Source organism: Heterodontus francisci, unplaced genomic scaffold (assembly GCF_036365525.1).
Source record: "Heterodontus francisci isolate sHetFra1 unplaced genomic scaffold, sHetFra1.hap1 HAP1_SCAFFOLD_410, whole genome shotgun sequence".
NCBI lineage: Eukaryota > Metazoa > Chordata > Chondrichthyes > Heterodontiformes > Heterodontidae > Heterodontus > Heterodontus francisci.
In genome coordinates, this window is record NW_027140485.1 from 591,629 (window position 1) to 607,159 (window position 15,531).

The window sequence follows — 15,531 nt, forward strand, 5'->3', positions numbered from 1 at the left end:
GTCCCACCCACCCTCTCACCGTATCCCTCACTCCCACCTTCTCACCAAATCCCTCAGTCCCGCCTTCTCACCGAATCCCTCAGTCCCACCTTCTCACCAAAATCCCTCAGTCCCACCTTCTCACCAAATCCCTCAGTCCCACCTTCTCACCGTATCCCTCAGTCCCACCTTCTCACCGTATCGTTCGGTCCCACCCACCTTCTCACCGTCCCTCAGTCCCACCCACCTTCTCACCTTATCCCTCATTCCAACCTTCTCACCAAATCCCTCAGTCCCACCTTCTCACCGTATCCCTCAGTCCCACCTTCTCACCGTATCGTTCGGTCCCACCCACCTTCTCACCATGTCCGTCAATCCCACCCACCTTCTCACCTTATCCCTCATTCCAACCTTCTCACCGTATCCCTCTATCCCACCTTCTCACCGTATCGTACGGTCCCACCCACCTTCTCACCGTCCCTCAGTCCCACCTTCTCACCGTATCCCTCAGTCCCACCTTCTCACCAAATCCCTCAGTCCCACCTTCTCACCGTATCCCTCACTCCCACCTGATCACCGTATCCCTCAGTCCCACCTTATCACCGTATCCCTCAGTCCCACCTTCTCACCGTATCCCTCAGTCCCACCCACCTTCGCACCGTATCCCTCAGTCCCACCTTCTCACCGTATCCCTCAGTCCCACCCACCTTCGCACCGTATCCCTCAGTCCCACCTTATCACCGTATCCCTTAGTCCCACCTTCTCACCGTATCCCTCAGTCCCACCTTCTCACCGTATCCCTCAGTCCCACCCACCTTCGCACCGTATCCCTCAGTCCCACCTTCTCACCGTATCCCTCAGTCCCACCTTCTCACCAAATCCTTCAGTCCCACCTTCTCACCGTGTCCCTCACTCCCACCTTATCACCGTATCCCTCAGTCCCACCTTCTCACCGTATCCCTCAGTCCCACCTTCTCACCAAATCCCTCAGTCCCACCTTCTCACCGTATCCCTCAGTCCCACCTTCTCACCAAATCCTTCAGTCCCACCTTCTCACCGTGTCCCTCACTCCCACCTTATCACCGTATCCCTCAGTCCCACCTTCTCACCGTATCCCTCAGTCTCACCTTCTCACCAAATCCCTCAGTCCCACCCACCTTCTCACCAAATCCCTCAGTCCCACCTTCTCACCAAATCCCTCAGTCCCACCCACCTTCTCACCAAATCCCTCAGTCCCACCTTCTCACCAAATCCCTCAGTCCCACCCACCTTCTCACCAAATCCCTCAGTCCCACCTTCTCGCCATATTCCTCAGTCCCACCTTCTCACCGTATCCCTCAGTCCCACCCACCTTCGCACCGTATCCCTCAGTCCCACCTTCTCACCGTATCCCTCAGTCCCACCCACCTTCGCACCGTATCCCTCAGTCCCACCTTATCACCGTATCCCTTAGTCCCACCTTCTCACCGTATCCCTCAGTCCCACCTTCTCACCAAAATCCCTCAGTCCCACCTTATCACGGTATCCCTCAGTCCCACCTTCTCAACGTATTCTTCAATCCCACCCACCTTCTCACCGTATCCCTCAGTCCGACCCACCTTCTCACCAAAATCCCTCACTCCCACCTTCTCGCCGTATCCCTCAGTCCCACCTTCTCACCAAATCCCTCAGTCCCATCCACCTTGTCACCATATCCCTCAGTCCCACCTTCTCACCAAATCCCTCAGTCCCACAATATCACGGTATCCCTCACTCCCACCTTCATCACCAAATCCCTCAGTCCCACCTTCATCACCAAATCCCTCAGTCCCACCTTCATCACCAAATCCCTCAGTCCCACCTTCTCACCAAATCCCTCAGTCCCACCTTCATCACCAAATCCCTCAGTCCCACCTTCTCACCAAATCCCTCAGTCCCACCTTATCACCAAATCCCTCAGTCCCACCTTCTCACCAAATCCCTCAGTCCCGCCTTCTCACCAAATCCCTCAGTCCCACCTTCATCACCAAATCCCTCAGTCCCACCTTCTCACCGTATCCTTCACTCCCACCTTATCACCGTATCCCTCAGTCCCACCTTCATCACCAAATCTCTCAGTCCCACCTTCTCACCAAATCCCTCAGTCCCACCTTCTCACCGTATCCCTCACTCCCACCTTATCACCGTATCCCTCAGTCCCACCTTCTCACCATATCCCTCAGTCCCACCTTCTCACCGTATCCCTCACTCCCACCTTATCACCGTATCCCTCACTCTCACCTTCTCACCGTATCCCTCAGTCCCACCCACCTTATCACCGTATCCCTCAGTCCCACCTTCTCACCAAATCCCTCAACCCCACCTTCTCACCAAATCCGTGTGTCCCACTTTCTCACCAAATCCCTCTGTCCCACCTTCTCACCGTATCGTTCGGTCCCACCCACCTTCTCACCATGTCCGTCAATCCCACCAACCTTCTCACCGTATCCCTCAATCCCACCTTCTCACCGTATCGTACGGTCCCACCCACCTTCTCACCATATCCCTCAGTCCCACCCACCCTCTCACCATGTCCCTCATTCCCACCTTCTCATCGTATCCCTCAGTCCCACCCACCCTCTCACCGTATCCCTCACTCCCACCTTCTCACCAAATCCCTCAGTCCCGCCTTCTCACCGAATCCCTCAGTCCCACCTTCTCACCAAAATCCCTCAGTCCCACCTTCTCACCAAATCCCTCAGTCCCACCTTCTCACCGTATCCCTCAGTCCCACCTTCTCACCGTATCGTTCGGTCCCACCCACCTTCTCACCGTCCCTCAGTCCCACCCACCTTCTCACCTTATCCCTCATTCCAACCTTCTCACCAAATCCCTCAGTCCCACCTTCTCACCGTATCCCTCAGTCCCACCTTCTCACCGTATCGTTCGGTCCCACCCACCTTCTCACCATGTCCGTCAATCCCACCCACCTTCTCACCTTATCCCTCATTCCAACCTTCTCACCGTATCCCTCTATCCCACCTTCTCACCGTATCGTACGGTCCCACCCACCTTCTCACCGTCCCTCAGTCCCACCTTCTCACCGTATCCCTCAGTCCCACCTTCTCACCAAATCCCTCAGTCCCACCTTCTCACCGTATCCCTCACTCCCACCTGATCACCGTATCCCTCAGTCCCACCTTTTCACCGTATCCCTCAGTCCCACCTTCTCACCGTATCCCTCAGTCCCACCCACCTTCGCACCGTATCCCTCAGTCCCACCTTCTCACCGTATCCCTCAGTCCCACCCACCTTCGCACCGTATCCCTCAGTCCCACCTTATCACCGTATCCCTTAGTCCCACCTTCTCACCGTATCCCTCAGTCCCACCTTCTCACCGTATCCCTCAGTCCCACCCACCTTCGCACCGTATCCCTCAGTCCCACCTTCTCACCGTATCCCTCAGTCCCACCTTCTCACCAAATCCTTCAGTCCCACCTTCTCACCGTGTCCCTCACTCCCACCTTATCACCGTATCCCTCAGTCCCACCTTCTCACCGTATCCCTCAGTCCCACCTTCTCACCAAATCCCTCAGTCCCACCTTCTCACCGTATCCCTCAGTCCCACCTTCTCACCAAATCCTTCAGTCCCACCTTCTCACCGTGTCCCTCACTCCCGCCTTATCACCGTATCCCTCAGTCCCACCTTCTCACCGTATCCCTCAGTCTCACCTTCTCACCAAATCCCTCAGTCCCACCCACCTTCTCACCAAATCCCTCAGTCCCACCTTCTCACCAAATCCCTCAGTCCCACCCACCTTCTCACCAAATCCCTCAGTCCCACCTTCTCACCAAATCCCTCAGTCCCACCCACCTTCTCACCAAATCCCTCAGTCCCACCTTCTCGCCATATTCCTCAGTCCCACCTTCTCACCGTATACCTCAGTCCCACCCACCTTCTGACCGTATCCCTCACTCCCACCTCCTCACCGTTTGCCTCAATCCTACCCACCCTCTCACCGTATCCCTCAGTCCCACCCACCTTCTCACCATATACCTCAGTCCCACCCACCTTCTCACCGTATCCTTCAGTCCCACCCACGTTATCACCAAATCCCTCACTCCCACCTTCTCACCGTATCGTTCGGTCCCACCCACCTTCTCACCATATCCCTCAGTCCCACCCACCCTCTCACCATGTCCCTCAGTCCCACCTTCTCACCGTTGGAGAAAAACATGCTGTTGCTCATGTTCCCCTTTCTCATCCTCTTCAACTATTTATCCAACTCTCTTGTGAAGGTTGCTGTTGAATCCATTTGCACCAGCATTTCAGAGCTCCGTGTAAAAAAAAAAGCATGTTTTCTCATCCCATCTCTTTTTGTTTTGACAATTAACTTAAATCTCTGTGCTCTGGTTACTGGCACTTTTTAAAAAAAAATTACAGCATTGAAACAGGCCCTTTGGCCCACCGAGTCTGTGCCGACCATCAACCACCTATTTACATTAATCCTGCACTGATCTCATGTTCCTACCACATCCCCACATTTCCCTATCACCTACCTATACGAGGGGCAATTTATAATGGCCAATTTACCTACCAACCTGCAAGTCTTTTGGCTTGTGGGAGGAAACCAGAGCACCCAGAGAAAACCCACACAGACAGAAGGAGAACTTGCAAACTCCACACAGGCAGTACCCAGAATTGAACCTGGGTCGTTGGAGCTGTGAGACTGCGGTGCTAACCACTGTGCCGCCCATAACCACTTCTGCCACTGGAAATAGTTTCTCCTTAGTTAATCAACGTTCAGGCTTCGGCTGATAAGTAGCAAGTACACTCACGCCACACAAGTTCCAGGCAATGACCATCTCCAACAATTGAGAATGTAACCATCTTCTAGGTGGTTGAAGTCACGGGTCTGGAAGGTGCTGTCGAAGGAGCCTTGGCGCATTCCTGCAGTGCATCTTGTAGGTGGAACGTGCTGCTGTCACTGTGTGTCTGTGGTGAAGGGAGTGAGTGCTGAAGGTGGTGAATGGGATGCTGATCAAGCAGACCACTTTATTTTGTATGGTCATAGAGTCATGAAATAATAGTTATTCCTTGAGTGTTTGTTGGAGTGCACTGATCCAAAAAGTGGAGAGTATTCCAACATGCTCTTGACTTATGCCTTATAGATGTTGGACAAACTTTGGGAAGTCATGAGGTGAGTTACCCGCTGCAGAATTGCCAGCCTCTGATCTGCTCTTGTAGCTATAGTATTTATGTGGTTGGTCCAGTTAAATTTCTGGCCAATGGTAACCCCCAGGATGTTGATAATGGGGCATTGAGTGATGGTAAAGCCATTGCATGTCAAAGGATGATGGTTAGATTCTCTCCTGTTGGATATGGCCATTGCCTGGCACTTGCATGATGCAAATGTTAATTGCTACTTATCACCCCAACCCGGAATGTCATCCAGGTCTTGATGCATGCAGGCATGGACTTGTATTGGAGGCAGTTCAGGGAAGGTTCACTTGGTTGATTCCTGGGATGATCTCTTGGCATTTCTTCATGGACGAAGATTTTGGGAAGATTGTACTCATCGGTTGCAGGCCCGCTGGTGTCTAGTCAGGCCTATCTGTGACTGTCAGATTCTCCCACAGTGGGTACAATGAAGGTGTAGTCACTGCTGGGGGCAATTGGATCAATCCTTCTCCTCCTTTTTTCTTTCATGCTGGTTCTTCTCTCTATCTCAAAGATGTCTGTACTACTCCTGATGTAGCTTCTCCAGGCATCACGATCTGCGCTTCCCACTGGCAATGGTTGATGTGGCACACAGAGAGGGGCTTCTTCAGGGAGTCCTTGAAACATTTGTGTGGGGCCCCTCTGTTTCTTTTATCTGTGGTCAGCTCTCCATACAACACGATCTTCGTCAGGAGACTGTTGTCCATACAGGCAACGTGACCCACCCAACACAGTTGGCTTTGCAGGAGGCTGTCTCAATGCTGGTGATGTTGGCTGTTTCCAGGACATGAATGTTTGTGATGCGGTCCTGCCAGTGAATCTTGAGGATGCTGTGCAGGCGCGCTGATGGAAGCACTGTAAAAGGCGTCCATGATGGCGGTATAGGACCCATGACTCGGCGCCATACAGAAGGGTGATGAGGACTATGGCTTTGTACACTTTGAGTTTGGTCTGTGCTCTGAGGCTGTGGTTGCTCCACACACATTTGTAGAGTCTGCCGAATGTACTGTTTGCTTTTCAAAGCCTATTGTCCTCTTCCTTATCTACGGTGGCATCAAACGAGATGACGCTTCCCAAATAAGTAAATTGCTTGATGGTGTTATGATCCTGTAATTTTTTTGTGAAGAATGCGGTGTGCCTATAAGGCTGGAAAAAGAACTGTACTGCTTTAAGGCAGCGAGCTCTAAAGACTGAGTCATAGGGTGCATTCTCATTGCCTTGGATACAGCCACTCGGATTGAGCATCGAGAGATACATTTGTTACAATTTAATTTTGAACTGGCTTATAGTGCAAAAAACCTGTTCTAACAGAGGAAACAGACAGACAGCTGCATGTTAGCACTTGAAAGAAGAGCTCTCAGCCCATTTAAACTGAAGAAACAGAATTTAGTCTGTTTACTTATTATTCTCTCTCAAAATTCTAAAAAGTCAAGCCAAAACAGAGACCTCTGATAATTTAAACTGAAGGAAGTTAGACTGTGACAATCTTTTGTCCCTCAAACATTCTAAAGCCAGATTGATTCTATTGAGCATGGTTGCGAGTTGTTGATCTACTGTGGTGATCGCTGGAAGAAAGAAGAGTTTGAAACTTCGGGTGTTGGACTGTTTTCCTTTCCTCATCGGACCCCGGAAGATTGCGCGTGGACTTTAATTGTTCATCGGGAAGTGTAAATTTGCAAGGACTGTAATTTTTTCTATTTTAAATGTTGTTTATATCTTCATAGTGTTTAAGAATTTAGTTTTTCTAATTAAACAGTTAATTTGTTGATTTGAAGACACCTGGTTTGGTTAGCCTCATTTGGGGGTTATTAGATGGCTGAGTCTTTCTTTAAATTTGGAAAGTTTAAGATGATAAGTTAGACGATCAGTGGAGGGACGGGATTGAATTAACAGTGCGTTTCTCTCACCACAATCAGAATTGTATATTTTGATTGGGGACTTTGACTGGAGTGGTCGGTCGTAACAACGGCATTCAGCTCGGTTCCCTCGATGACAATGCTTGGTGGTCTATATTCTTCTTGGGGTGCAGGCTGATGCAGGACTTCAGTTTTCTTTAAACTGATTTTTAGTTCGAAGAGTTGTGCTGCCTTGGAAAAATGTGTTGTTATATGTTGCAGGTCTGACTGACTGTAGGCCAGGAGAGCACAGTCATCGGTGATAAGAAGTTCATGGATGAGGTTTTCTTGTGTCTTTGCGTGAGCCTGAAGACACCTAAGGTTGAAAATGCCTCCCTGGGTTTGGAAACATACGTAAACTCCCTCCTTAAGGTCTTCCGTTACCTGCTGCAGCATCATGCTGAAAAAGATGGTGAATAGGGTCGGAGCCAGCACACATCCCTGCTTCACGCCATTGGAGATTCAGAAGAGACTCGAGAGGTCGCTGTTTTGCTTGACTTGTCTACTGATTTTCATGAAACTGCTTACCCATGGCCAGGAACCTGGGTGGGCATCCAAGTTTTACAAGGATTTTCCAAAGTCCATCTCGGCTCACAGTGTCGAATGCCTTGGTGAGGTCTACGAAAGTGACATACAGGCCTTTGTTTTGCTCACGACACTTTTCTTGTAATTGCCTGAGTGCAAATACCATGTCTGTGATGTCTCTGTTTGCTCTGAAACCACACTGGCTCTCTGCGAGGTTTTCTTCCGCAATGGTAGGCACAAGCCTGTTCAGAAGTATTCTAGCCAGGATCTTCCCAACGATAGAAAGGAGGGTGATCCCACAGTAGTTGGAGCAGTCTGATTTTTCTCCTTTGTTTTTGTACAAGGTGATGATAATGGCATCACGAAGATTCTGTGGAATCCTGCCCTGTTCCCAGCAGGCGGTGAAAAACTCATGGAGCTTGGCGTATAGGGCAGGGCCAACATGCTTCAAGGCTTCGGATGGAATTCCATCGGCTCCAGGGGCTTTATTGTTTTTCATCTGGTTGATGGCGGTCACAGTTTCCTCCGGAGTTGGGCTTTCATCCAGTTCTTCTTTGACAGGCTGTTGTTGGATGCGATTGATGGCAGTATCATGCACTGGGCACTTGGCACTGAAATGTTTCAAAGTGCTCTGACTGGGTCTGGTGGCCTCGTTGGAAGTATCCAGTACTGCAGCTTTGATGTGTTCTCAGAGTTCTTCTGGAGTGGAATCAGCAGTGAGATCAGGATGTTCCAGTCTAGTCTGTAAGGTTGTTTGATATCTATCTCTGCAAGATGAGGTTTGCAGGTTGCTGACTCAAAATTTCTTTAATGGGTCGTCTCTAGGCCTGTTCTTGGGCTTAGGCTTGAAGTGGAAGTTCAGCTTTGAAAGAACGAGTCAGTGGTCTGTATGACAGTCAGCGCTGGGCATGACTCTAGTATGCAGGACATCCTTTAGGTCACACTGTTGCACCAAGATGTAATCTAAGACCAGCATGATCTTATTGAATGGCAGAACAGGATTGAGGAGCCAAATGGCCTACTCCTGCTCCTATTTCTTATGTTCTTATGACATAGTGAACAAATTTTTGTTCTGTCTACAAAAAAACAGGACTACTCGAATTCTGCCAATTACCTCCCCAAAAGCCTACTTTCAATCATCAGCAAAGTGATGGAAGGGGTCATCGACAGTGCTATCAAGCAGTACTTAGAGCTCAACAACCTGCTCACTGATACTCAGTTTGGGTTCCACCAGGACCATCCAGTTCCAGACCTCAACACAGCCTTGGTCCAAACAGGGACAAAAAAAGCTGAATTCCAGAGGTGAGATGAGAGTGACGACCGTTGACGTCAAGGCAGCTTTTGACTGAGTCTGGTATCAAGGAATCCTGGGAAAATTCAAGTCAGTGGGAATTGGTTGTGGGGGCTGGGATGTCTTCAATAGCTCGATGGCTGAATGGCTTCCTGCTAGGCCATAAATGGCTCTATGACTCAATAACTCATACCTAGCACAAAGAAAGATGGCTGTGGCTATTGGAGGCCAAACGTCTCAGCCCCAGGACATCGCAGCATGAATTCCTCAGGGTAGTGTCCGAGGATCAACCATCTTCAGCTGCTTCATCAATAACCTTCCCTCCATCATAAACTGAGAAGTGGGGATATTCGCTGATAACTACTCTGTGTTCAGCACCATTCACAACTCCTCAGAGACTGAAGCAGCCCATGACCGCATACAGCAAGACCTGGACAACATTCAGGCTTGGGCTGATAAGTGGCAAGTCATATTTACGCTACATAAGTGCCAGGCAATGACCATCTGCAACTAGAGAGAAAATCTAACCACCTTCCCTTGACATTCAATGGCATACCATTGCTGAATCCCCCATCATCAACGTCCTGGGGGTTACCATTGACCAGGAACTGAACTGGAGTAGCCATATAAATACTGTGGCTACAAGAGCAGGTCAGAGGCTGGAATTCTGCAGCGAGTAACTCACTTCCTGACTCCCCAAAAGCCTGTCCACCATCTACAAGACACAAGTCAGGAGTGTGATGAAATACTCTCCACTTGCCTGGATGGGTGCAGCTCCAACAACACTCAAGAAGCTCGATACCATTCAGGACAAAGTAGCCTGCTTGATTGGCACCCCATTGAACACCGTAAACATCCCCTCTCTCCACTACTGCCACATAGCAGCAGCAGTGTGTACCATCTACAAGATGTACTGCAGCAACTCACCAAGGTTCCTTCGACAGCACCTTCCAAACCCGCACTCTCTATCACTTAAAAGAACAAGGGCAGCAAACGCATGGGAACACTACCACCTGCAGGTTCCCCTCCAAGTTACACCCTGTCCTGACTTGGAACTATATTGCTATTCCTTCATCTTTGCTGGGTTAAATTCCTGGAACTCACTCCCTAACAGCACTGTGGGTGTACTGACACCACACGGACTGCGGCTCACCACCACCTTCTCAAGGGCAATTAATGATGGACAATAACTGCTGGGCTTACCAGTGACGCTCACATCCTGTGAATTCATAACACAAAACTTGTGCCACCTACATGACAAAAGTGGCTGACATTCCAACTGCATGCATTTGTTCTGAATCACTTTGCATTGCTCAAAGCTGTGATGAGATTGATGAGATGTGATACAGGTTCAGGATTTTTTTTTTGTACTGCGAGGTTCATCTCTGTCTCTGTGAGAGCTCCTTTCCATTAATTCTGTACATTATCTTGGCGTCCAATTTGACCTCACACTGAACTTCTGACTCCGTATTCTTTCCATCATAAAGATTATCTACTTCCACCTAGGTAGCTGGTAGTTTCACCTGTCTCCACCCCTGCCTCAGCCCATCTGAGACTGAAACCCTCATTCATTCCTTTATTACCTCCAGACTGAACTATTCCAATATTCTCCTGGCCAGCCTCCCTTATTCCACCCTTTGCAAACTTCAGGTCATCCAAAACTCTGCTGTCAATATGCTAACTCGCACTAAGTCTTGTTCCCCCAGCACCTCTGTGCTTGCTGGCCGATATTGGTTCCCAGTGCACCATCGCCTCAAATATAAAATTATCATTCTCGTGTTTTGATCCCTCCATGGCTGTCATCCCTCCTGTCTCTGCCCCCTTCTCCAATTTACAGCCCTCCAAGAACAGTGCACTTTTCCACTTCCGGTCACTTGCACACCCCCGCTTCAATTGCTCCATCATTGGTGGCCATGCCTTCAACTACCTGGGCTCTAAGCTTTGGAATTCCCTCCCTTATCCTCTCTGTCTCTCTGTCTCCTCCTTCAAGACACTCCTTAAAACCTACAACTTTGACCAAGCTTTTGGTCACCTGTTCTAATATCTCTTTATTTGGCTTAATGTTAAAGCTCCTGTGAAATGAAATGGGACTTTTTATTACCTTAAAAGTGCTATATAAATGCAAGTTGTTAAAAATGCACATTCCTTTCTACCAAAGTGCACTGTTTTCAGTGTTTGATTTCATTTGATTTTTGCACAATTGACCACGTGTCAGGGGTTCCTTTATACTAGTTTCTGGGTGTGAAATGGCCACCATGCATGGAGGGTACACACTGCAACTAGAAGGCCCAGGGCAAGCCTTAAATTGGGCTTCAGGCCCCATTAACATTATTTGGGTGAGCAGCTGGGGCCTGGAACGTCGCCACAGGCAGCTTGCTTTATTTAAAATCATCAATGTTGACTGTTTAACATGCAAGCAGAGGTCTCGAATTAAGTGGGGGAGGTGGATGAAGAGAGGAGAACTGCGGGGGGGGTGGGGGGGCGGGGGGGTGAATGCGAGCTATTACAGGGCCCAGGGTAAAGCCCGCGAACAGGTGGAGTGGTAATGGGAGGGGTGTTGTGGAGTTGAGGGAGCACACTTGTTCCTCCTGGCTCCACAGCAATGATTTTGTTTTTAAATGTGCCCAACAAGGGCCAGTGTCTCCCCCTAGATCTTTCTACAGATCCTTTTCATGCACCCTCAGCCTCTTGTACTCTTTCTATTTTGTTAACCTTGAGCTGTTTTGCTCCATTCTCAGAACTGTATCAGTTCCGTTAAGACGCCCAGCTGCTCTCTGTCCGAAGCTGATCAACTTCCATTGCATTCCGGACAAATTTTTTTTGCTGCGAGTATTTGTTTGCATTATTTTTACGTCTGGAAGATGAAGGAAAAATGATTTTTTAAAAAATTCATTCATGAATTCCTGTGCTTCTACCTGGTCCCCTTCTAAAAATAACTTTTCTGTATCTTGTCATTTTTTTGAACAGGAGAGGTTGGTTCTCTCAGTGCTGCCGCGGTTTATGGTGTTGGAGATGATTAATGATATGTCTGATGCAGTGGAAAAGCACGGAGCATTCCACAAAATCTATGTTCATCAATATCACAATGTAAGGTGAGTGTGTGTAGGAGAACATTGAGATAGAGCTAAACACTGTTTAAAAGTAGGGCCAGACAGGCGTCTGTAGGAGTTAGTCATTAAGGCACAGGAGGAGGCCATTTGGCCCATCGAGTCATGCTGGCATTCTGGAGAACAGTCCATCAGTCCCATTCCCCCTCCCTAATTCTGTCGTCCTGCAAGTTTATTTCCCGCAAGTGTCCATCCAATTTCCTTTTGAAATCATTCATTGTCACCACTTCCACCACCCTCGTCGGGAGCAAGTTCCAGGTCATTACCACTTACTGCATGAAAAAAGTGCTTCCTCACATCCCCCCACATCTCTTGCCCAAACCTTAAATTTGTGTCTCCTTAATCCTTGTACCATCAGCTAATGGGAACAGCTTTTCTTTGTCTACCTTAACGAAACCTGTCATAATCTCGTACACCTCTATCAAATCTCCCCTCAATCTTCTTTGCTCTAAGGAGAACAACCTCGGCTTCATCCCCCTCTCCAATCTAATCTCAAATGCTGACATTGTTTCTGCCTCAACCACTAACCCTGGAAGTAAATTCCACAGCCCATAACCCTCTGTGTGAAGAAGTTTCTCATGTCCTCTGTTCTAAAATTCTTATATTTAATCTTGTATCTATGGCCCCTCATTCTAGACCCTTCAACTACAGGCAACAGTCTGATTCTACCTACCATCTCATCCTTACAGAATTTTACACATCTTGATCATATTGTCCTGTAATAGGTATTGTTCAAATGAAAAAAAATCCCAGATTCATAAATATTTATGTCTGGCCACCCCATCCTACCAACACCATCAGGCCCAGTGTCTGGTTAGGAAAAGGAAGCTGAAGGGATATTGGGATCAGGAGGGGTAAATATGATTGAAACTATTTGCTCATGTGGAGGGTAAAGGTCAACATGAACTGGTTGGGCTGAATGACCTGTGTCAGACTTATGACTACTGTGCTGTGTATTTTTATGATTTGGCTGCTTCAATAGGGAGTGTGCTGTAGATGCTGGAGGTTGCTACCAGTGTCTGTATTGGGGTCATTTGTCCACTGGTGCTGTTTGGATAAATGGAATTTGCTTTCAGGTAATTAAACAATTAACCTCTACTCCCACTTTCAGAGGGATATTCTCTGCACAGACTCAGGACTGCATGTTTTTTTGAATGGTAGGAGGTGGCAGCAGGGGTTGGGGAGTGGTGGGGGGTGGAGGGAAATTAACCTTCAAAAGGTCATTGTAACCAACAACCTGTTCTTCAGCATTTTATTTGCAGATATCAAGGGTTTCACCAACTTGTCGATGGTTCTGACGGCACAGGAGTTGGTCCACTTGCTGCATGAACTTTTTGTGCAGTTCGACGATCTGGCTGAGGTTAGTTGAGTTCTGTTCTCTACGTCTGGGCCTGTGTGATGGGTGATTCAGTGATTGAGCCAAAAGTGAAGCTATGTGGTCACCCCACTTAACAAAGTGGGAGGGAGGCTTTCCTGTCCCAGTGGGAGAGGTTGGAGCAAGTACAGCGGCTCCTGGGGGAGCAGGATGGTTAAACCTAGGCAGCTTGACGATTGGGAGGCAGGAAGTTGGGTGCTAAGGTAGGTTCTTGAAGGGTTTGCGGCATTCTAAAGGGGAGGTATGTATTTCCTTTGTCGTCAAAAGAAAGAAGCTCAACTGTGAAGCTCTGGGAAGATGTCTGGGCAAAAAAACATCCAGCGGGCCCTGAGTTTTTCATGTGGAGATGCGGGTGGAGTAAGAAAACAAAAGGGGACGATCTGATTACACCTGTGATTCCATGGCAATTGATGGACAGTCCTAGCAAGAAGTGGCACAATATGTCAATGCAAGCACATTATCTCCAGGATCTTTAGGGAAGGAAATCTGCCATCCTGACCCAAAGTGATGGACTCTTATCTGCCCTCTGAAATGGCTTAACAAGCCATTCAGTTGTCAAGGGAATTTAGGGATGGGCAACAAATGCTGGCTTTGCCAGTGACACCCACATCCCATGAAAGAATAATTTAAAAAATAATTAGTTGTTTGGTAGTGCAGAACTTATTTTGTTTAGCTGAAACAGATGCAAAGTGTGTACATGTTCTTTCTGTCTGCAAAGAACAGGGCCCTGTGTATTAATATATGCAGCTTCTAGTACGCGCAAATGTGCCACACTGCGAGCCCAACTGACAATCTTAAATTGGTTGTTATTGTAATTCCTAGCACACTGAGGATTATTTAGCAAATGTTGTCCAATCGCTGACAGCATGTCCCTTTCACTGTTCGCAACGGGTGAGGTACAGACCGTACCCAACCAGCCCGTGCTTGCAAAACACAAAACACAGTGTCCAACATTAGATGTTAAGTGACAGCCATTTGCTGGTTCATTCCTCAGGGCAATGCCTTGACCAATCAGAGCCAAGCTGCCTGGCTTAAATTTCAAACAAGACTTGGCAGTTAACTGGAAGTCACCATAAGCTGGTGCATTCTCCATGGCAACGCCTCTACCAATCAGAGTCCACTTGCCAACCAATCAGCACTGTCTTCTCCTACAGTATAAATTTGTTACTTTCCCTTACATTGGTATTCTTGCAAATTGTCCTGATGAATGCAAGACGAAAAGCTTGGACAAAATGTCTGTTTTCAGGCATACTCAAAAAACAAAATTACTTGGGTATGTGGGGGGAGCTGGCTAAGGTTGATTGGTTTACCAGACTAAAAGGTATATCGGTAAATAAACAGCGGGAAACATTTTAAGAAATGATTCAAAATATTCAAAAAAAGTTCCATTTAAAAAAACAAAAACTCTGAGAAGGATCCATTCGTGGCTTACGAAGGAAGTTAAGAGTAATAAATTAAAAAAGGCTTATAAAGTTGCTTCTTCTTTGGCCTCCTTATCTCGAGAGACAATGGATACGCGCCTGGAGGTGGTCAGTGGTTTGTGAAGCAGTGCCTGGAGTGGCTATAAAGGCCAATTCTAGAGTGACAGACTCTTCCACAGGTGCTGCAGAGAAATTTGTTTGTCGGGGCTGTTGCACAGTTGGCTCTCCCCTTGCGCCTCTGTCTTTTTTCCTGCTAACTGCTAAGTCTCTTCGACGCGCCACACTTTAGCCCCACCTTTATGGCTGCCCGCCAGCTCTGGCGAACGCTGGCAACTGACTCCCACGACTTGTGATCAATGTCACAGGATTTCATGTCACGTTTGCAGACGTCTTTATAGCGGAGACATGGACGGCCGGTGGGTCTGATACCAGTGGCGAGCTCGCTGTACAATGTGTCTTTGGGGATCCTGCCATCTTCCATGCGGCTCACATGGCCAAGCCATCTCAAGCGCCGCTGACTCAGTAGTGTGTACAAGCTGGGGATGTTGGCCGCCTCGAGGACTTCTGTGTTGGAGATATAGTCCTGCCACCTGATGCCAAGTATTCTCCGGAGGCAGCGAAGATGGAATGAATTGAGATGTCGCTCTTGGCTGGCATACATTGTCCAGGCCTCGCTGCCATAGAGCAAGGTACTGAGGACACAGGCCTGATACACTCGGACTTTTGTGTTCCGTGTCAGTGCGCCATTTTCCCACACTC

The 15,531-nt window shown here is 48.4% G+C and overlaps 1 protein-coding gene across 1 annotated transcript in view; it reads left to right on the plus strand.

Annotated features, from left to right (window-relative positions):
- LOC137359980 (adenylate cyclase type 8-like) overlaps window positions 1-15,531 on the plus strand; it is a 264,866-nt gene that overhangs the window by 53,173 nt on the left and 196,162 nt on the right. Inside the window, exons 3-4 of the mRNA XM_068025574.1 lie at window positions 11,837-11,961; window positions 13,225-13,336. Coding sequence (XP_067881675.1) covers window positions 11,837-11,961; window positions 13,225-13,336 — 237 coding nt within the window. The remainder of the gene's footprint in view (window positions 1-11,836; window positions 11,962-13,224; window positions 13,337-15,531) is intronic.